Source organism: Balearica regulorum, chromosome 4 (genome assembly GCF_011004875.1).
Source record: "Balearica regulorum gibbericeps isolate bBalReg1 chromosome 4, bBalReg1.pri, whole genome shotgun sequence".
Taxonomy (NCBI): domain Eukaryota; kingdom Metazoa; phylum Chordata; class Aves; order Gruiformes; family Gruidae; genus Balearica; species Balearica regulorum.
This window is the reverse complement of record NC_046187.1, coordinates 8,564,623-8,587,781: the sequence shown is the minus strand read 5'-3', so window position 1 is coordinate 8,587,781 and position 23,159 is coordinate 8,564,623. Positions and strand designations below refer to the sequence as shown.

Below are 23,159 nucleotides of genomic sequence, written 5' to 3'. Positions count from 1 at the left end.
TACTGTTTTAAACAACTAGTAATTTAACAGATATACTTGGCTTTCTAGCAATGCTGGCCTGTTTTACCAAAACTTCAGAACTCCAACAGCACTATCTGCATTTTTACTATTAAAATGAGCAAAGATTAATACTTCAACATTTCTTTACTGAGGGAAAACAAACAAATAACCCTAACAAATAATATCAACAGAACCACTGGATTAGAAACCCATAGAAAACCATTTGTCAGTAAATGGGGTTGGGAACTGGAGCTTTCAACTGAAGCTTGCAACAGCAGCCTGCATCTTTTGCATACTTGTTCAAAACTGGATTATTATAGCCCATCTTTAATACCATCCAAGATTAATCCCTGTCCCTAGGTAGTTTTCATACTTTTTTGACAATTCTACCTACTGATCAGGTGAGAGAATTCATGCAAACCCTTCAGATATTCAGCAATGAGAGCAGTAAGAACAGAAGGTGAAGGTAACAATAGTACGCCCTGCTAGTGAAAAGAGCTTTCCTGTATTTTCAGCATCATTGGAATTACTTTTCCATTTGTACTATAGCAAAGATGGTCATCAGCATTTATAAGAAGTATCCCCTGCTGTGAATCAGAGAGGTTTCAATTTGAAGGGAGAGAAATCAAATTATAATGGTATTTCCTATCACAACCCTTATTTGCTTGGATCTAAAAGTGAGTATTTAATTTATCTTTGAAGATACACTCAAAGATGAGACCAGAAAGTTCTACATCGCAGATCAAGCTTTGCATACTGTTAATAATAAACTCAGGCAAGAAAAATATTTTGCCAAAAACACAAAAGACACTTAAAACCTGTGAGATAAAAGCAACTATTTCATCTTAACCAAAATGAAAGTGACAGTAAAAATTGAAAAATCAGTGAGGGCTTTTTTGTTGTGAAAATTTAAGATGGATGCTGAACTGCTAAATGTATTGAAAAAAAGATAAATGAACTGATAAACAACACATGGACAGAATGGCATCTTTTTAAAGAGTTACAAAGCAGCAGGGTTTTTTTAGCTTGCAAAACTGTTGTATTTACTTTCATATGGTCAGTGCCTGCATTCTGCTTGGTTAATAAAGTACAGCAACAAGACTTACGACTTCCATATGCAATCTTAAAAAAAAAATTGAAGTGTAGTGCACAAATAATAAACAGATGTTTTAAGCGTTCAAAGCTATAAGGGATACACATTTCAGAGTAAATTGAAGAAGCCACCTGAGGAAAGCAATTATTTAGGGGGGAAAAAGCAGTTATTTCTACTAATATTAAAGCAATAACCACTCTAACTGTTTATTCAGAGTGAAAAAAATGAAGAGAGTTTAGTCACCCTTATGATTCAACCTTGGCAGCCATTTAAGTGGCAACCATACTTATCACTGACAAATTTACTGATTTGCCAATGAAAATACCAAGTAATCGGTAACTTGGTTACTATATTACAAACCCAAGTCTTCAGAAAAATTATCTATAGAGGTCAAATTTTAAATAAGATGAGTTAGAACACTAAATCGGGCATAACCGGCAGGATTTGGTAGCGGTGCGCTGCAGGAATGACCCATGTGGCAGGAGGTTGTGAGCTGCCTTGTGCTGCTTGTGTAAGCAACTCACTGTGTACCAAAACATCACCTGGCCAGGGGAGCTACAGCACTTCTGCCCAAAAGTATTTGAGAAAGAGCAGCAGTCATGAGGGGAAGGGTGGTGGCACACAGAGGGGACCCATCCCTGAAGGGCTGTGACCTGTGGGGAATCATGCTGCAGCGGAGGAAAACAAGGAGGAAGGAGCAGCAGAAGGAAAACATCACACAGGCAATCCCACCCCCTTGTGCCACCCGTTACCTCACCAACGGGGTTGGGATGCACAGCGTTAACGTGCAGTGAGAACAAGGGTAGCTCAGACTGGGAAAGGTGAGAGGAGAGGTGTTTGGTTGAAGCTGAGCCTGGAGAAGGCAGGGAAAAAGGCATTTTCTTAATTGTTTGGGGTCTTGTTTTCATCTTCTCAGTACCTGAAACAGTGATCTGAAGTTTTATGTTAATTGGCAAAAATTAAATTCAGTAACAACTCCCTGAGTCAAGATTGCTCGCCTGCAACGTGTGTTGCAAAGTGGTCACCAGGAAGAGCACAGTATGTCATTTTAAAACATGTATTTTAAAAGGAAAATATACTTAGTATTTGCTTCACAAAAGACTACTACAAAAAATGGTCTGCACCATTGACGGCTATTGAAATATTAATAAGCAAAACAAGATCCAGCTAGTATCTATGCATGTGCAGGTCAATGAAGACGAATCAAGTTATAACCAACCCAGCCAGCAGGCATCATGCTATACTGATCAGGTATGGCTCAAGAAGCTGCTAACTTTTGTGCAAATACTTGAATTTTAGACTGACCACAGAAATATTTTTTTACGGACTGTTTCCACAATTCACAATTCCTAAAACTTACTTTTCACAACAACAACAAAAAAGCAAAATTTTGTATTTTTCTTGAACTTTCTCTCCAACTTTAGATTCCGTGAGGATCTGAGAAGGCTATCTATTGAACTACAGTTGCTCTGGGCGTATACCATAGCTATCCTATCCTCTGATGTGCAACGCAGAAGCAGTAAACCAGGCAGGTTTTTTTGACCAGAATAAAATTTTTTTTACTATATATTCTTTATGCAGACAGCACTGAAACCTGAGCATCTAATTTATGCAAAGCATCTCTATTTCTAGACACCACATAAAAATTCCAGAGTACTCAGTGTTCACTATAGATATATAATTTGAAAGTATTTTTATATGAAAATTATACATTTTATACTGTTGGCACAGAATACAGCTCATTTTCCCAGTTAAGAGCTGAATAACTACAGTATGCTTAAAACTATTTGCTTCGAGTGTGCAAAAACAAGGCAACATTGGTTGACGATAGCCTAGGACATATTAAACTGCTAGCCTCTTTAGATTAATTTAAATGTTGTTCTCTAAAACAAAACAAAAAACCCCACAGTTTTTGTCCTCAGTAGCTCCAGGAAGCGTTAAGTGCTGCAGATGAAGTACCATCTCCATTCAACAGGTTAGCTTTATCTCCTGGATCTGGTATTTGCCTACACTGTTCTGACTTCACACCTGCTCTTACAAACATGCAGTTATATAGAAATTTGTGTCCCAAAATTACCTTACAGGTTATAAATACCCACTCTTACACTAATTAAATACAATGAGGCAGATCAAGCTGAAACTCCCTCCCTCCACCCCCTCATGCATCCCCCACTTCTTGACTAATCAGTTCTTTCTGGTACAATTTGAAAGTTATCCAGTTTTCCCTCTGGAGCATTCTTTAGCATCCCTACCAAAAACACGTGCTAAAAGAATCAGCTAGTCAAAGCACGATTTGCCTTTTTACACGCACAACATTGCAATTTCAAAAGCACTCATGCTGACTTTGCGGGATTTGTGCTACTATAGTATTAAGATTTTCATGATCTTCTAACCAACATCCCATCTTTGCTCTCTCTCTCCCTACGAGGCACCAGCTTCAAGGATTGTTAAACAATCTTCCTCTCTTTACAGATGTAAGCTAGCTGTCTCACATTTACTGTCTCTGAGGTTGGGATCTTGTGAGTCCTGAGTCCTTTTAACAGTGCCTTGATGCTGGAAGCGGGAGTATTTCTGCTCCTTCACTACTGGCCACAGAAGTTCATTCCCGTGCGTTATTCACGCATGGATGATTGTCAGACCTGTGACCCAAGTTTAACTTACTACACCAGCAAAAACTGGACAGGCAGTTTTTCTTCTGGGTTACTTTTTCTGCCAGGTTATTTATTTGCATCAGCTTATGGAAGTGTCTGACAAAAGCCAAACCAACACAAAGGAGAGCTGCTATACTGGCTCACTGCCTCCTCAAACTGCATCTCCACTAAGTATTTGGAGGCTGCCTGATCACAACTGCTGAAGAAGCAGCTGTTATACTTGCCAAACAGAAGAACATCTGAACAAAGCTGTGCAGAAAGTTTGTAACATACGCATGTATCTTACTCATTTTTTTCCTTCATTTTTTATGGTACAAAATCCATTTAAAGCATATACAGAAAAACTTTTTATCTAAAGGGGATACTGTGGAAAAGAATGAAAACAAAATGCAGTACTTGGCAGAGTATAGCTTTTCCCCAGTCCCACTTATCTACTGAGCAAGTTCTGCATTAAATTAAAGGTGGTGGTGGGATATTGCTTGCTCCAAGTTCAAGCTGCTCACTCCCTGTATGCTTAAAGGACAGTCATCTCCTTACTATATTAAGACCTTCTAGTTTGTCACATGTTCTTAAAACCATAATAAACATAATAAAACTGAATAGGTACCGAAACATCAGATGCAATGACATTTATTTAAAATAACCCCTCAAGAATGGACAAAGTTGTTCTAAGTAATTGCTTATGTCTCAGAAATATTCAAGTCAGCTGCTCCCCCCCACAAAATTTTAAAGTTATAATTTTAAAGGAAGAGTGCAGAAGTTCACTATTCATTCAATTACTTACCTATCAAGATTTGACCCGTTTTCATTGCTGAACTACCTGGCACCAAGCCATGTACTACAAGCTTCTCTTCACCAATTCCTCTGACAACTTTATCCTTCCTGCCTTGTTTTTCCGCTCTTCTGCTGCTCCATGAAGACTGATGGACAATCCCTACTAAGGCCTCCAGCAGCCTGTGCTGCTCATCTTCTCCAGCACTGTACAGTTTTCTGGGATTTACATAAACATACACATCTTTGTATTTTTGCTGAACAATGACACCCATTTTCTGAGCAGACTGGTGTTTCAATATGGAAGTAGGACCAGTGGAGTGCACATTACAGCTTCCACTGCCTTTCTTACCAGAATGCTTTGGTAAAAGATTCTTCTTTTTCAATATTTTGGCCAATTTCTTCAGTTCATACTTTCTTTCTTTTCGTGATCCCTCTTGAATAACTTCAGCTTCATTTTCACGAAACCTGACATGATTCACTGCTGGCATTTCTGGACAGCTGTTCTGAAGCAGAATTTCTTCTTCACTGTCACTCAATTCTAAATAAAATAATTCCCCATTTTTCTGCACACCATCCAACCATTCAGGCTCAAGGTCACTGGGAAAGAAAGAAGAATGATCAGTGACAGCTCTGATAAGGACATCTGATTACTTCAAGCAGGGAGGGGATAGGGAGTGCGCAAGAAAAAAATAAAAGGAAAAAATCACATTGCCTCCTGAATATAGAAAGGTCAACTGCTCTAAGTTTGCCATGAGGGTAAGAGCTCTTCTCAAATGATGGATATGGCAAGGACAGACATCCCTCCCAGATGTTAAAATAGTTTCTTCAAATGCCTTACAGGAAAACCACCATTGCAAAAAGCAATATTCCCTTTTCTGAACAAAAAACCCCACCCCCAAACCGTTACTTTCACATACAAGTTTTAATAAGTAACTAGATTCACAGGCACAATGGGGCTTTCTCTTAAGTGAAAAAATGCCATCCTGTTTGTTCTCTCCCATTATTTTTTCCCTTATGTATTTATAAGGCAGATTGTACTGCAAGCCCTTTGGAAAGGCAAGGGTAACATTTTTAAAATCACTTCAATATAACAAAAAACCCCAGCCACGCCAAGACAAAAATCTAGGTAGCACTTTTTAAAAGACAAGTTCAAAGCAGCATACTCAAGCTCACATGCAAAAATACACAACAACAAAGTAAAGAGGCAGCACTGCTGTAGAAAGAGTTCTAGCATCTGGAGTGGATCACCAAGTTGCTAGCAACAAGCTGCTGCAAGGAAAAGGCAAAGCAACTACAGGAGGTATTAACAGGAGTACCATCTGCACAGCACAAAAAATTTTTTGTCCTAATTTGGCAATGGCGATGTGTCAACCATGTCCAGTTTTGGATAGTACATTTTAAGAAAGATGTAATAACTGGAACAAGTCCAGAGACAAATAGTAAGTAGTTTATCAACATGTTTTAAAGGGAAAGAGACTGAAGGAAATCATACTCTTTTGGCTGAGAAAAAACCCAAACAAAAAATGATAGCTGAGAGGCAACAGGCCCAATGACCCACTCCCCCACCCAAAGATGAACCACAGAGCATCACTACAGAAGGATGAGGATCAATAATGGTTAAAGTAGGAATACTAGGTGGTTTAATTTACCAAAGTATTTAAGCTAAATATTTAAGAGAGCTTTTTGATCACACTGCCCCCCCACCCCCCCAAAAAATAAAAAAAAATAAGCATTAGCAGGCAATGTAAGGAACATCTGGGATGTTCTGTGTGGAAGATTTTCAGGAACAGACAAAGCCAGTTCATTCTTCCTGACTAGATGACAAACAGGTCTCCCATTCTATGAATCTGAGATCACAGTGATAAAAATCAAATAAGGAAAAACTGGAAAGGGACTTACATGATAATTAGTATCATCAATTGTTTAAAGTTAATATACATTCATACAATTTATACTACAACTAGCTAATTTTACTGAATAAAGGATGCAAATTTTATTTAAAACTAGTATAATTCAAACAGAGCATTAATTTGAATACACAGATAAATGATACAGCTTCAAAGTTTAGCTGAACAGAGAACATTATACAAAGACACTGCACCACAGCACCTTTAAGGGCTCAGAGAGAGGTTCTGGCTGGAGTAAGAATATAGAAAACATTGGCAATATGCTCTTCCTGGAACCCCAGGGACTTAGAAAAGTCTGTGGGTGTTGCAGACAGTAAGAAATATGATGCACTTCCTCTGCATTTGTTAATTTTCCCCAAGTTGATAGTTTTAAAATTAGAGCCACCACTTGTGATAATTTGGCTAGTCCTGATACTCATAGGTAAGTCAGAGTTTGGATCTTTTACAAAGTCTTGCTCAAGATCTTGAGCATCTTACTCAAGAAAGTATCACAATAATAACACCTAGAGGCTACTAGGGTCAGACAATTATCTGATCCAACATCTGTTAAAAGGTGGTAGGTATGAAATAACATGACACACTTTTTCCTTGGGTTTTTTTTTTTTTAAGAAGTACTCCTGCATTCTGATACATGTAAGCAAAATCAGGAAAAAACAAAACTGATAAAGGAAACATCAGAAATTTACAAAAAAACCCCAAACATTTGGGTTTGCAGAAACTCCTGTGATGTATGATAGCCACCTTATTGTGCTCTTTGGAAAAGCTCTTTCTTCTTTGGGGTAGATGTCAAAATTTCAATTTGGATGTCAGTTTATTCACTCATGTTCTCTAGATTTGTTGTCTGTTTTTATTAGAACCTACTCTATGGACCAAGGGGGGGGGGGGGGGAAGCCAAACACAAATGGGTGTGTGTGGTGCTTTCACTGGGTCCACTCAAACAGAAGCACTCCCGAGAGAAGGCACGTATGGCAAAGTCACTTTATGCGAATAAGCTGATGAAGACAGAAGACTAAACAAGTGTCACAGTGGCATGAATTGCTCTCCTGGAAGGCACTTTCATGAGCATACTGCAAAGGAACTATCACTTTTTGAATACAGATCCGTGCAGACATCTAAAAAAGCAAAGTCTGAAGTGAGAAATCTGCACCTAGGATGATACGTTTTTTCCCCTAATACAGTAGTTTCCCAACTGATTTAAACCAAACTAAAAAAAATTTTTAAGAAATCTCATTTCGATCTCTCTTCCCTTGTGCCAAAACAAGCACTTACACAATAAGCTGAGCTCCTGTATAGGTCTGGGAGCTTCAGTCAAGGGATCTTAAAATCTGGAAGACCTGCATTCCTCTAAGAGCAGTTTCACTGATCCCACACAGATATTTCTTCTTTGGGATAAATGTAGGAAATCAGGGCTAATTGAAATTGTTCAGGTAGGGCAGAAACATATACTAGAAACAAGGGATCCAACTTCTGATTCTGAAGCAACAGAAGACTGTTCTCACCCAAGGAAACTCAGAAACAATAAACATCTGTGAACCTTGTTTTCAAGCAATGAAAGAAAGCAGCAGATCAAGGCTTAACTGTTTTACTGCACTGTATGATTAAATTCCACCCATGATACTTTGCAGAAGTTAAGATCATCATCTTTAGTTTTCCCCAACCTTTGCTTATGCAATGACAAAGTCCAGCTTCAAACCGAAGCATCAATTTGGTATACGCAAAGCTGCCATCCTAACAGCTACGGCTGCTAGAGGGGTTCTGATCCATCAGTTAGTGAAAGTGACAGCAAATGTTAAAATAGACAAAACTATGGAAAATAAACAAACAACAAACTATTTTCATAATGGCATGTACAAGCATTCACTTCACAACTCTGTCTGGAAGTAGGCCTTGCACAGTGACGGGTCTGACCAAGAGGCACTTGTATCATGCCTATTTCTACCCTCGCGCGAATATTCCTTGCTATATCTCAGTTTTGTCACATTAGCTGTAGTATCAAGCAGCACACTTTCAACTGTTAGTTTGTTCTGGAAGTCAGTAACTTTTCATACAGAAAACCAGTCGCAAAGTTTTTCTTTAATTTAATCGAATATGGCTGATTATAAAACCACATACAGATCATCTATAGAGGAACAAATACCATTATCTTAAAACAGCTAACAGACCTATCTTTGCACCTGTTGCTTTGCAAAACTGTACTGTTTCTCCCTCCCTTTTTATTACAAGTCACATCTTAACCTCTTCTTTCTGTACTCAGAAGGCTGGAGCATGATAGGTCCAACAGAAGAAACTACTTGGATCTAAAATTCAAGCTTCACAGTTCTGTTGATGCAGTGATAGAATAGGTGCATTTCAATTTATCCAACAGTATTATACATTGCCTTCTGTGTTGAAAACTGTGGCACACAGCTTTATCCTCTGAACACGTATAAAGAATGCCAGTAAAGAGGTGTTTTAGATGAAAGAACTGGAAAAGAAAAAAAAAAACCATACCAAAAAAAAAAAAGCATGGCTTCAGGCAGAAATGTGTTACAGCTGAGTCCTGGCTTATAAACAGAGGAACAAAATAAGGTAGATGTACATCCAACAGCTTTGTCTCTCACTGAGCCAGAGTTACAGGACAACTACAAACCAAAGCATACTTAAACACACTGCAAACCTCTCCCACTTCAATCTGCTTTTTCTTCTTCACTGCATTACATGATGAAAGTAACAAGCCAAGTAAACTGCCATTGATCAGACCTTGAAATACACATTTATACTGTCAAGCAGAGCTTCTTTAATGCAGAGAACAGATGGAGAGTAATTGTTTTATACAAATTAAAAAAAAAAACCACATAAAACCCCAGTGGCTGCATATATGACTTTAAAGTACGTATTAGTATTACAGACTTGTCTTCTCACCCACCATTTCCCAAAAGACGGGCCACTAAACTAGTAAGACTGCGTCTCCAACGCTAAAGCATTTGTAACGAATGAGCCAAGTCGCTCCTTCCCTTCTCTTCCTCAGACGGCGCCCAGCCGGGCTGCAGGAACCGGCCCGGGGACTGCCCGCCAGCTCACACGTTACTTGAGGGCTCCGCCACAGAGACGCCGCCTTACACAGCGACACGCCTCCTCCGCTAGCGAGAACCGCACCGCACCACAAACGGTGACGGGTGGGGGCTCCCACTCGGCCGCGGCCCACCGACCGCCTCCTCGGCGGGCTCCGCTACCGAGGGGCAGCGATCCGCGCAAGGAAAGCCCCTGGCCCGGCCCGGGACCCTCCTTCCAGAGGCACCGCGGCTCGCCCTTCCCCGCCCCACCCTTACTCGGAGCTCGCAGACAGCGAAGTGGCGCACGAACCGCTCTCGCTGCCACTGCCGCCGCCGGTGCCCGCACGCTCAAGGCCTTCTCCCCGCGACGGCTCCATCCCCTCAGCAGCTCCGCGCCCACTCCCGCCGTTCCCCCCGGACGCCATGACACCCGCACCCCGGCGCGCCGGGCGGGCACGTGACTCGCGCCCTACCCTTCCCATTGGCGGGCCCGGCCCGGCGCCATGGAGACGGGGGGGGGGAGAAGCCTGAAGACACGTCGTGCCCAGGGCCGCCGCGCGCGGAACGTTAACGGTCGCGGCATCACCGCCGCCTGTGAGGCTCTCTGAGAGCCCCGCCGCCGCTAACCGGCCCGAGAGAACCCGGCAACGGGCCTCAGAGCACCAGGCTTTCATAAGCGGTAATTACGACACGCCCCGCTGCCCGCCTCGGGAGGAGGTAAATTGTAGTTTTAGTGCAGCACCTGGCAGAAAGGCCGGCTCGCCCGTCTGCTTCGGCTGACAGGAATAATAATAAACAAACATGCCGAAATGCCCAACCTCCCCGTTTACTTCCTCAAAACAAACAGCTCAGTCCCTTGAAGGTCTTTCAGTGGGTCAGTGGGGAACACATAATCGAGAACAGACTATTTCTTTACTGGTCTGATATCAAGGTCTCAGCGACAGTCCCATAAAAGAGACTATTAATGAAACTCGTAGTCCTGGGGCGAGCCTCAAAGCATTGCTTATAATGAAAAAACTGCTTTGGAGAAAGAAACATAAGGCAAATAGTAATTTTCATCACATCAAATGGTTAGTGGAATACTTCTGTGCTCCATTATAACAATTTAAAGAGTTGTGAGGAACTAAGGTAACTTCTCTTTAGGTTAGTCAGGAGAGCAATTAGGGAGGAGAGGCAAGGACATGAGAGAGAGACCCAAACAAGCTAGATGATTTGGCACCTTAAAGCAGTCAATGCAGTCTACAAATGCAAAATCATGCACAGTCAAGGGAGAGAGAAAAAAAAAAAACCCAACCTACTCAGTTTTCGGGACCTAAGTTATTCACATCCATGAAAAACAAGACCCATGGCAACCCTGCAGACAACTTGCTGTGTAGCTATGTCAGTAAGCCTATCAGGACACACATGGTGAATAAGGAAAGCGATGGAGAATAACTGCTGGAACATTTTTAATGCATTGGATTTAATCTCTGCTCAGTGGGATATTTTGCACAGCTTCAGCAATGAGGTTTTATAGTGCTGGAGCACTACGTAGGAGTCACAGAATTCTGGTATGAAATTCCCGTGCTTGAAACTGTTTTAGGGAAGTGTTCGTTAATAAGTGAGATTTCAAGTGACTTGACAGAAACATTTTGGACTCATCTCCATGTGATTAAGGCTTCAACTGGAGAAGTTAAAGATACCTGTATTAAATTTTGTTGCCACTCTGAAATGCCTGTACAAGACCTGATTTTACATATGAATCAATGTTGCATGGATTTTAAGACTACAAACCTATCCAAAGGTGGAAACAGAAACATTCCCTACCTAAAGAAAAAAAAAGTTTGTTCTAAGATGGTTCATTCAGTGTAGGACAGGATATGGTAAATAATGTAAGGGTTTTTGTCCTATGTGAGCTGGCAACAACCACTTCACACAATGTATGTAATCCATGCACGGTAGACAATTCTTAAAAAAAATAAATAAATAAAATCAGCTCTTTGGTTGTTTCCAATTGTCAGAATGCAAGATATGCACCAACTTTCATTCTTTCTATTGCTTCCAGAAGAACAGGTGGAAAAAATATTGTAAAAGTACCCCACTTCCTAATTTACTTTGTGAAAACAAACTAGTCTGCATAAACAGCATTTCCCAAAAAGCCTAATGAGTTACAGTTTTCTAAGAGGAATACTACAGGAGTGAGAATTTTAATAGAGGTAGGCGAGATACATTGTCCCGCCCACCCTAATTCTGCTTATATTTGCAAGCACTTTTAATACATGAACAGCACACCAAAGCGTTTCTGTAGAGAAGTGATAGTCTATGCCAGATGGTCCTGTGTTAGTTATGTTAAATTTCACTGAGTTCAAGAGTTGTGGTTAATTGTTTCCAGTTGTTTGCTCAATAAGTGAGAAATACAGGCTCTCTAAAAAGGGGGCGACAGTCTTACACTATTTGCTATTTTATAGGGATAACCATATCACAAAGGAAAGGATGATGGAAGATTTTGGTCCACTGAGAGAGGTAGTTGGGAGTCACCTAAGTATTTTTCTGAAATGAATGTGGAATTTTTGCTGCTGTGGGAACAATTAAAGATTGCAAGACATAATATATCTCACACAGCAGGATTTTATTTTAGTGAAGACACAGATTTTCCCACACAATCCCTCTTGAGAGGAAAGCCTCTCATTTCTTGTGCATAAATATTAGGAAAAGACTTGAAATAATTTGTCTTCTGGCAGATCCTTTACACTTAGTCCAAGTAGTTGGGCTGATGCTTCTCACTAAGGAACCCATAAGCCTTCTATGCTAGGTTGCTGTTATTAACAAGCAGATGGTAAAAATTTGCCACAGGGCATCACTGGCATCAGTACTACTACTCACCCTTAGTAGACAACTGGTTAATGAGCATTTAAAAGCAGATAATTAAAATGCACTCTCTTTTGCCTTAAGGTTGTTCTGATTAGCTGTTCCTGCAAGGAACTACATCCATGTGTGGGAATTCATTTCAGAACAAGAGTTCCTTGTTACTTTTTTGGCTTATTGTGCTTTAAAAATAACATTCTACCTTGATCTATATTTATATTCAGGAGTAGATCATAGTTAAAAAAGGACACACCAAAGAGATATACTAGTCCTTTCTAATAAAGGAGGAAAATAACTAGGCGGTAACTCTATTTTTTTGGTACTGTCGCACAGATACTTACAAACCCCTACTCCAACCACTGTCCAATTTAAACTACTAACATTTTTTCATTGTTACATACTGACAGCTGGTTTTTTCAGCCTGATGATGCAGAAATGAGGCTGGAGTTACAGTCTTTCCTAGCAGCTAGATGGAAGAGCATGGGGAAATTCAGGATTTGTGTTTATGACCACTCCAACTTGTCATATGGTTCATTTTGTATAGTCAGGCTTGATCTTAGCAATTTTACAGGAGCTGTGATTCACTGATGATATGCCAGATTGGTTTCACTGATTCGCATTCAGCAGGCCTCTTGGACCTGCATCTTGGGTATAATTGAGCTCTTTTCAACACAGGGCTGAAAACTGGGACAGTGTTATGCCTCTGGTATACTGGAGCAAACTAATGCTGCCTCTGCTATGAGCGAACGCTACCTGATACTTAGGAGTACCTAGTTTTTGACCGTGAGGTGCCAATGCACTATCCAGGAATTACATCAGATCCCTGATTTTTCAGCAATCTCCCCTTCTTCTTCAGGGGCACTTCCCCCACTGAATGCCAGAGTGGGTGAGGAAGAGCACTGACTGCAGTGCTGCCTCTGTACTATCTGAACAGTGCTCCAAATGGGAATTCTCTAACGATTGGATCTGCCAGCTTTCCAGCTCTTTTGTACAGCGTAGGCAGTATAAACAGGCTGTAGTAATACTGTGAGACAAATCTCACTGGATATCCCTGGACTATAGTTGAATCTGTCTGTCTTATGCTATGTGTATCAACAGCATTTTAAGTGTTCCTTTGCTCTCCCCTCCCCTTCCATACTTCATATTACAGCTCTTCATTATTGAGAAAGAAATAAGAAGGCCTAAGTGACTTCTTATTGTTTCAATTTTTCTTTTCTGCTTGTTTTCAAATCAGATAGAGCCTTCCTGAAAATACTATCAACAACTGGACAGACATAACATGATATATTACAGATACAACATGATACATTACAAGCAGATAAAACTAAGAGGAAAATATTTTCATCTTTGTTTAACAGTGCTGTTTCTTGCTGCTAACACCTGCTTTACTCCAACATCTGAAGAAAAAATAACAGAAAATCTGGGTTGCTAAAAAGTGACATAACAGACTTCTCAACTATTGATTCCTATTGTTTTTTTTATTTCTCCAGTGCACAGCATCAGCAAAAATCAGAAATAAGTTCATCTATTTTAAAGATGAATGCCAACAATACAAATTTCCCCTACCCCGCCAAAATCTTAAGAGACAAAAGGTACATTTCACAGGCATACCTTAATAAATAAGATTTTGTGATTACAAGGTTTACATAAAACTACATGAATAAGATTGTGATTACAAAATCTTCTGTTCACAGCTTTTCTGACATTATTGCATAGAGACCATCCATAGCGAACTGACATGAATTGAATAATGATACTGGACTGTCATTTTAATTGGGATATTTACATATAAACAGACTAAATGGAAAATGAAGGCTACCTTTCTGACTAAAGAAACAGAAATTTTGTGAGAAAACATTCCAGTGTTCAATAAATAAAACAGACTGTTGTTCTGACTTTTTAAGCTTTCTGTATCAACTTTCCTCTATGTAACTGGATCATAGAAAGTATTTTAGAAGAACAACATAAAACCAACAGAAGACAGCCATGAAGAATTTGGGAAGACTAGTTCAATACATCTCATTCTTTTGGAAAACAGTCTTACAGAATTAAGAGTTCCCTCTAACATGAAAAGCAGCTGTAACTTCAAATAAGATTTTTCCTACTGTTTTTACATCACTTTAAATCTACAGGCTTTTTTTAGGATCACCTGCTATGCATAGCAGGCATGTCAAGCATGAAAGAAAACCATTATTTGCAGTCAGTCAACATGCAAACGTTTCAAGTATGAATAGTACCTTATTACACTGAAAGTATACTAATACAAGCAATACCATGGGGCAGCACGGTTTTAATCCGACTTTGAAATGGAACATTTTCTGTTAAGTCACTGACAAATGCATGCACGGGGTTTCAGATGCCACAGGATCCTCTGTTAGCATATGGGTGCATTTATTGCTTATAAAGCGGCTTCAGAGTGCAAGGCAGGAACAGGCTGGTTCCAGCGTGCCCTCCTTGCAGTACTCAGCGTTTGCATCCTCAGTGTTCACAGGAATGGATTTTAAGCGACTATTCGGTTTGATGCTTTGAGCTGGGGAGAAGCTGAGTTAATAATTAGTTGTTAGTTTCCATAGCAAGAGCTGTTTGGAGTTGGCACTGAGAGAAAGCGTACTTGTTCTTTGCAGAGGGAAATAAATCAGTATAGCCAAGAAAAAAACATTAGGAAACGGGCGCTTTACAGAACAACTGGAGACGAGCTTCTCTTGGATACTGCTGAATGGGATGGTGTTTTCCTTGTAAAGTTTAAGCGGCTTTCAGCTAGCCCAAAGAAAACGGCATTGAGGGTGGCTTTGAAAGTCCTGCATTGGCCTACTGGGTAAGAGCTTATTGCCGAGAGTTCTTTGCGAGGGGATACTGTGGAGAATTGCACGTTAGGGACGGTGAAGGCAGGGGAAAAAAAGCAGCTTCTCATGCAGTGTGCCTCCTGCACGTCCACTTAAGCAGTGCCCATCTCGGATTTGCGTGCGAGTTAAGATATTTTTCTTTTCCTCCCCTTAAGGAAGGGTTCAAAACGTTTACGGAATTGATGCAACAGCGATTCCCTCTGTCAACCCGTTTCCCTACACGTGTAAGAAACCCAGAGGCAGCCCCTGGTCTCCCATGCAGTCCTGCACAGGCTGCAGGGCACCCTTCAGAAGTGCATTAGGGGAGCTCCCCTCACCTGCAGCTCCAGCGCTTCTCAAGGAGGGAGGGAAACCCGAGGGCGAGTGGGCGCCCCGCGGGCAGCCGTCCTTTCCCTTCCCGTGAGCACCGGGGCAGCCCCAGCTCCCGCCGCCTGCGGCCGCCCTTCCCTTCCCGGCCCGGCCACCCCCGTCCCCGCCGCGGCGGGCACGGCGCCCCCCCTGTCCGCGCCTCCCCGGCGCCCAGGGAAGGTGAGGGGAGGCAAGGACACGGCCCTTCTCGCTTCCTGCCTCCACAACAAAAGGCTGCGCGGAGAGCCGCTCCGGAGAGCCGGGGGCTCGCCACTGCCCCGCGGGCCTCGTTGCCTGGCTCCTGCCGGCCGGCGGGTCCTCGCTGGGCTACGGCGACCTCCTCCAGCGCGGAGGGGCAGGGGCGCTTCTCAGCCGGCCGGGGAAGCGGTCGTAAAGCGAGGGGCGCCAGAACCTCCCGAGGCCGGGAAGCAAACTCCAGCCCCCCCACCCCCGCCCCGCCGCGAAGCCTGCGGCGGGCCGGTGCAGGAGCCGCCTCCCCGTCCCCGCCACTGACCTGTGCAGCAGGACGCTCTGCACCGAATCCAGGTCCTCCAGGTTCCTGGTGACGGGCCGCGGGATGCTGTACCTGCCCGCCCCGAACATCGCGGGCGCCCGCGGCCCCTTCATTGCCCGCCCCGCCGCCGCCGCCGCCTGCCCCACGGCACCGAGGACTGCGGGCTGCTGCGGGCAGGTGGGAGCCCTTCAACCCGCCCGCCTCCGCCGCGCCTCCCGCGCGGTCCTAGAGCCCGCCGGCGCCACGCCGCGGGGCGCGGGGGAAACGCGTCCCACGCAGCTGAGAACCGCGGCGTGCACCGGGGAGGTAGTGGGACTGGTCTGTCCCAGACTTCTTACCGGCCGCCGAGGGGGGCTTGCCTTACACTGTTGCATGGTATTGTTTCTCTCGGGAACTAGCAAACTCTGAAAACACAAGTTTCATATAAATGCAGTAAAATCGTTCCTAACTGCAGCTGTAGATTTTTTTTCCCAGAGCTGCACCCGCAGCTCCCATTATGTGAGAAAATTGTTTTTCCCCACGTATTTTCCTGCTGGTTAAAATAATGGAATTGCCCAGTTGATTCCATTTCCTTAAGTATTAAAATGAAAAATCATCAATTCCAGAAAATATAATCCAGTCTTTGTTTCCCTCTTTCACAAAATAGTAATTACAAACACTTTCAGATGATTACTGAGTTACAGGACTCCTTACTGGTTTCCCATCTGTGAAATTCTGATGCAGTATACTGAATGAACAGGGAGGGATGTGAATGTACACAAGTGGTGTCCCCCATATCTTCACCATTTTTATTTCTTACCCATGAATTGCCATCATTTATGTTCTCTACTCCCTCGTACAAAGAGATCAGTTTTCTCTAATGTTTAGAATTTTTCAAGATGTGGTCATCTCCTCCAGGCTTTCTTCTGTAGGTGATTTAAGATCAATAGCTAATAAAGTCTTGCAATCAGTTATTAAAAGCATCAGTTTTAGTTTCTCGCAGTCATCGTGTCTGACATAATTATAGTGGCACAGCAATGAAGTTGTTTCCCAGAAAGACCATTAAGAGGAGGACCATTAGTATGATACAGAACGGATAACGAATTGGAAGCCATTGAATATTTTAGCACTCAACTCCGTGGGATGTTGGCTACTACATGGAGTAAAAGCTTCAGCTTTCTTGTAGACTTTGGCTTGAGTAGAGAGTGGCAACAGCTCAGTTTGGAGAGGGTGAATGCAGACTCACCAGGAGTCTGTGGCTGGGATTGTCACCAAGTAGTGTGACTCTAAAATTTAGGTGTCTTACCGTTTTTTCCTTTTTCTAAATTTTGCTTGCTTTCTTTCTTTGATACTAGCTAGAAATTTCAAGAGAAGGATGATCTCCTCTGAATTCTGCTACTGTCAAAGATGTGGGAACCACCATCATCCACTGAGGTAAGCAACAGCAGCAGTACTATCTAGGACTTTGGCCATAAAACCTTTGCCATGATCTTTAGCACCAAGACTATGGTGCTAGGGAAGCTGAAGGTATACCAGGATTTTGGGTCTAATAGCAGTGGCTGGAGGAGTTTGGGATGTACAGTATCAAGATATACATAATGCTTCCACAGTGGGCACTGAGTGAAGAACTTCTTGCAATACCCACATCTTGATTTCAGAGAGCTGATTGAACTTGCATGGTGGTCATGTGCCCTTCGCTCTAGAAAAACACTTTGGCACAATCCATGTTTCTAGGTGACAGCACCAGTGGGCAATGTGTGATCTGAAGCTTTTCATATACAAATGTTCCTGGAAGTATGGATCAGATGGCAAGGTTAGAAATTTTCCTCCTGTTCAGAGATACAGCTACTTTTGTGTCTTCACAGTGTGTCTGCTATGGTAAATGAGCCCTGTGAAAGTGAGGAAGAGACAGTGCAGGTCATTTTAAGCTGTGTGTTCACTCTTGTCTACATGTTGAATTGAAAAAAAGGCAAATATTAGCTGATGATGCTTAAGGTAGCATTGATTCATCGGAAATATTTTGTAATTCCTCTTTGATGTAATCAGCCTTCAGCAGCTCAGCATCTGACAGCAGTGTGATTAGGAGTCAGAGCTGCTAGCACTGTGTGTATTTTCCTCAAGCAAATGAGGGGCAAAAGTCCCTACACATGCATACTGAGGGTATAAATTTTAGGCTACAATTTCACGTAGATCTGGAACTTCAGCAGCTTATCTGGACCATTACATTCCCATCAGTCCTGTACAATACAGTTTTCACAACAGCATTATATAACAACAGCAGAGCAAAAAGCTGCAGAGATTTACTTTGCTCTATTTTTTTCACTCTTAGTATTATTCTTATGCCCTGAGGGAGCAGAGATGTTTAATTTTGTACACAACAGGGGTGTGTTTCCCCAATTCACTTAGGACAACACAAAACCCACTTCTAGGGCTGGCATTTGCTAGTAGAAAACAACAGAAACCCCAAACATTACCATCAAAATCACACTGCATTGCCAGAAGCCTTTCCAAGATGCTTGCCAGCTTTTCTTTGTCCCTGCGTTCCTTCTCACAGGAGACCACTTTTTGTGTTTCTTACAACTACTGACCTAATGCTGAGCTTAATGATAACATCATCTGCTATTAATATTGTACTTTCACATGGGCTTAAACTCAATTGTTAAGATCTTTATTGGAATTGCTTACAACTCAGCAAAACTAGAACATGTAAATATAAATAAAGAAAGCCTCAAAACCTGCAAAAATTAAAAAAGGTGACTTAGGTTTTGTGTAGCTTATGAAATGGCAGATCCAACAGCACCATGCTGCTGATAAACAGGCAAAATTACTAATTTTAGAATCAAATAGAATGTTTTTCTAGATAGGAATTACAACTTTTACCATGTTTTGTGTGCCTAGACTTAATATTTATGGATGACACAACTGGAAAATGAAAGAGGAGCAGAAATTCAAAAGTGATACAGTGGATATTTTCAGAGCCATTTTTTTTTCTCCTGAATATAGTTATGTTACCTTAGCCACACATAAGATTCTTCAGTTAAAAGAGAGAGTTCTGAGCTAGCATTAATCCTCTAACACAACTTCTGCAAAACCCTCAGCCTTTCACATTTACAAGAATTATTTTAGTTGGATCTTACAGATTGAAGTTTCACTAAAATACAGAGTGTTGTTTCATTGTATTTTCTGCAAGATTTTAGCATGGGTAGAATCGGCCACAGAACGAAGAAGGTCACCGTTCAATTTGAAGTCTGTCAGCTCTTGTTCTTAACTCTAACTACATACAGAGAACATGGCATTACAGCGTATTTCCTGAATCCAATGAAATACATGCAACTGGAGAAAGATTAAAAAGTTCTGCAACGCAGAGAAACAAAACCGTTAGGGATTGAGGAAGGAGGAAATTTAACCAGGTTAAAAACAGAGCAGTGACAACAAAAAAAGAATTTTATCAGGCACCCTGCATAGAAAACAATTGTAGTATGCCTGGGCTCCCATTCCGTTTGTGGTACTTTTACTGCCAGTTGAACTGCCTTATGAAAGCCCTTCTGCTTTGTTAAAGAGCAATTCCTGTGCTTCTGATGTAGAAGAAGAAAAAAAAAAAATAGCAAAGTATTATGATGCTATGCTTATGACAGAGATCTCTTTCTGAGATTGTAGTGTGGGTTTTTTCTTAAAGAAGCAGCCGTTAGGCTCTTGATTATGAAACTATTTCCTGTGCTGACAGGGTCAGAAGTTTTTGTGTCATAATCCCCTTTTGGAAAAGACTAAAAGAGATAGTAAAGCTACTTGTGTTATATTCAAAGACCTTTGAGTTCCTTGACTTGGCTAGTAAGTTTTAGTGTGCCTAGGGATCAAATCTAACCTGCTTTCTTTGGCTGCCCAAGATGGAAATCAGGTTAGCATTACTTCATATGTATGATTTGTCATTTATGTCATTAGCTGTGAGATGTTAGCACTCTGGGGCTAGTTGAAATGTTTTGGAAGAGACTGTATTCCTTCCACTGAATTTGGAGGGGGAAATATTAAATGATCATTAATTAGTCCCCTCCTCTTGAGGCAACACATACTTTCTAGTCCAATATCCTGGCACTAGCCAACTGTGGGCTGTTGTTGGCTGCTGACCCAGGATGGGTTAAATATGAGGCTTGAAGGAAAGTGGGTGACTGTGATTCCATCTGGATAAGCAAAAGTTGTGATGAGATTGTAAGAATTTAATGGAAATTAGGAGTGCTGAGCAGGGAGGATATGTCTCTTTTAGATCATTTTTGTCTGTAACATTTTTTTTCCCTGGTGATAAATTTGTAGAAAAAGCTTTTTTTTTCTGCTCAATTATACCTATGAGTAAAGGAGACTGTGCCTTACTGTACTTGGTTCCCAAACTAAGGGCTATGGCAAATTGTTTGAGAACAAGGTTGCTTTCCTGGCTGTTCTATCCTTCCTCACTTCTTTGCTTATGACACTACTCCTGTAGCAGAGGCAACAGAGCAGGCACTGAGAATGCATCTTACCAGCTGCAATTCCTAGTCCGGTATATTAACTTAAGCCCCTGTCTAATTCCATTTATTTTGTTATGCCAAGCTATAAACTGTGGCAGCTGAGTGTCAAGTTCACATACCTATTGCATTAAGCTATGGTAACTGAAGGGATCCAGGAACGATGAACCAGAGACCACATTTTCTACTCATCTGAAAACACAGAGATTTGACAATCTAAAGATTTTTTTTTTTTTCATCTGACTGGGACATGAGTAATTTACCTTTTACTTTTAAATAGGAGATTGTTTATCTTTGGATGTAGTGGCCAAGCAGGGCCTCTATGTTACCACAAGGGATGAAAACCCATAAAGGAAACTGATCAGTTAGTGCTGGATTGTTCTGTGTTGTGTTATGTTGCCTTTTCTGGTAAGTGGGTTCATTAACAAATATGCTTCTACTGTCTTAAAAACTTAATAACTGCAAAGGTTAATAAAAAGCAGTGATTTGCATTAGTGAATATGGTTCTTCAGAATCATGACCCATAAAGAACGAATGTGCATAAATTCTGCCATTCTGCGTAGAAACATTCTTCAAGCCGAGAGTGGTTTATTTCTAGTATTACTTGCTCTTCTGCTGATTAATAGTGTATAGTGATGGCAATTTTGTGGAGTGGATATTTTGTCTCAGATAACAGGATAGGCTCTCGTTCACAAGAAGATGTGTACTCAGGCTGCTACTGCCTGTCTGTTGCCATGTTTAAATGATTGAGGGGTGAGGTTGGTAGGGTATCTTTGCCAAGCAGAAGTTTCCAGGCTCTGCCTACTTTCCACAACCAGCTATCAAGGTTATAGGAGGCAGAGACAATACTATACTTTCCTCTTCTGACAGGATCGAATATAGACATCCACCTCTGGATTTGCTTTTATTCTAATTGAGGCTAGATGCATATTAAAAAAAACCCACAGAGATTTTGGTGTTATTGCATCACTTAAAGAATAGCTCCATCTCTTCTATCTGTATGTAGAAAGCTGGGTTCCTCAAGTTGTTGTCCTGTTAACTCACTTGCATTATATCAGCACTGCACTGCAGAGAGCAGAAGGTTTAGCTCTGCTATGCTGAATTCAATGATCTGTCTTTCTCAGAGTGCAGGGGCACTAAACGCTGTGTGCAGTTGCCACGTCTACCTTCAGTTCAGCCTTCCAGCAGCAAGAGAGAAAATCCAGTTTATTTGTCAAATTTCCTGTAATTCTGGGATCTCTTCAAAACCAGCCACAAAGGCAATGCTTTTGACAAACTTGCAAAGTCAGCAACACAAGAACCCCTGGAAATAAGAATTAGTAGTCCATGAGTAAACCATTAGTCCAAGGATTAAGTGATAAAATGAAGAGCAGCGTAGGATGATGTCGCTCATTCCATATCAATCTATCAGTTGCTCTCTGCAAAGACTTTTCAGTTTGCAGAATAGTGGGAATAGGGTGGCAACACGTGGCTACTTCATGGCCTTTAAAATAATTTGCTGGATTCTTATTACTTCCTCTAAGATTTTTTTGTGTGAATGGAGGAGTCTAAATCTAATGGAAAAGATATCCTGAAAATTATTAGATTATTGATATATTGCAAAGACTAATGAAACATAATTAGATTTTGGAAAACTGAAGCTGATAAAGTTCTCATAAATTTGTCTATAAATACAGTTTGTGACCATCTGGTCTTCTGAAAAATAGATGAGAACCATAAAAAGGGGCAACTTATCTTTTATATGAACATCTGGGCGAAGTATAAGAATATCTGGCAAACATGCTGAATAAAAAAAATCCTTGAATTTTGACTCCAGATTTATTTTCTAGAATTGATTTTAAGGCGCCCTCTCTCTCTTATCCCCACCTTCTGGACTTGTCTGAGTTTCTCGAGGCAAAGACTTTGGTGTTCAGCTAGCTCACTCCTTCCATCTTTCTTCTTTCTTCAAGCAGCAATTAGGACTGTTTGCCTGTCTCATCCAAGGCAAAGCAGCATGATGGTGTTGCATTATGATTTTATTTGCAAAAACTGTACTTGAATGTTTGTTCTTGATTTTTTTTTTGTTTTACAAAAATAAGCACTTTTTTTCCAAGTCCAGCTTCCAGAGACATGTGAAAGTTTAATTTTATTTTGAAGAAAATTGTTCCTATACCTAATCTTGGTGGTTTCAAAGTAGAACATGAAACTTCAACTCTGTTGCGACTAAGTAAGAAGGCAAAAACATACTTCCATTGTTTTCAGATCTCATAATTAAAAAGAAATCTAGTGGTTAATGTTTGACTTATGCTAATTAATATTTGAGGCTGGCAATGCAGTATATGTCACAATCATTGACTGTAACCTGTGGCAAAAACATTCTGTCATATATTCATGTAATAGCAATGTTGAGATTGCGTATTAATCTTATTTAACTCAGAAGGAAGGAAAAATTATGGAACATTGACTAGACAGCCTGTCTGTAATTTAAAAATTTACAAGCAAATATGCATGGTTTGCACGTGCCATCTCACAACCAGCGCTTGTGGGTAAGCTGAATTTTCTTTTTTTGTGTGAGACTCGTGAAAAAAGCATATGTAGAATTTCTATGGATTAAACAATTATTAACAATTAAACAATTTATATAACTAGTTTAATCATGACGTAAATAGGATTATTTTAAAAGCTAAAGACTTCTTTAATTT

General features: G+C 41.1%; 1 protein-coding gene across 4 annotated transcripts in view; it reads right to left on the bottom strand.

The window, feature by feature from the left end:
* Window positions 1-16,143, bottom strand: part of INTU (inturned planar cell polarity protein) — a 53,577-nt gene extending 37,434 nt beyond the window's left edge. The window contains exons 1-2 of one of the 4 annotated variants that reach the window (XR_012835193.1): window positions 9,734-9,900; window positions 4,529-5,115 (exon numbers count right to left, since the gene is read on the bottom strand). Coding sequence is in view for 3 of the 4 variants with exons in the window: in XM_075751115.1 (XP_075607230.1) it covers window positions 4,529-5,115; window positions 9,734-9,882 (736 nt within the window). In the remaining variant the exon portion in view is untranslated. Of the gene's footprint in view, window positions 1-4,528; window positions 5,116-9,733; window positions 9,911-16,006 lie in introns of those variants that run through there. The other 3 variants (XM_075751116.1, XM_075751115.1, XM_075751117.1) reach the window with 3 other exon arrangements.
* Window positions 16,144-23,159: the final 7,016 nt, after the last annotated feature.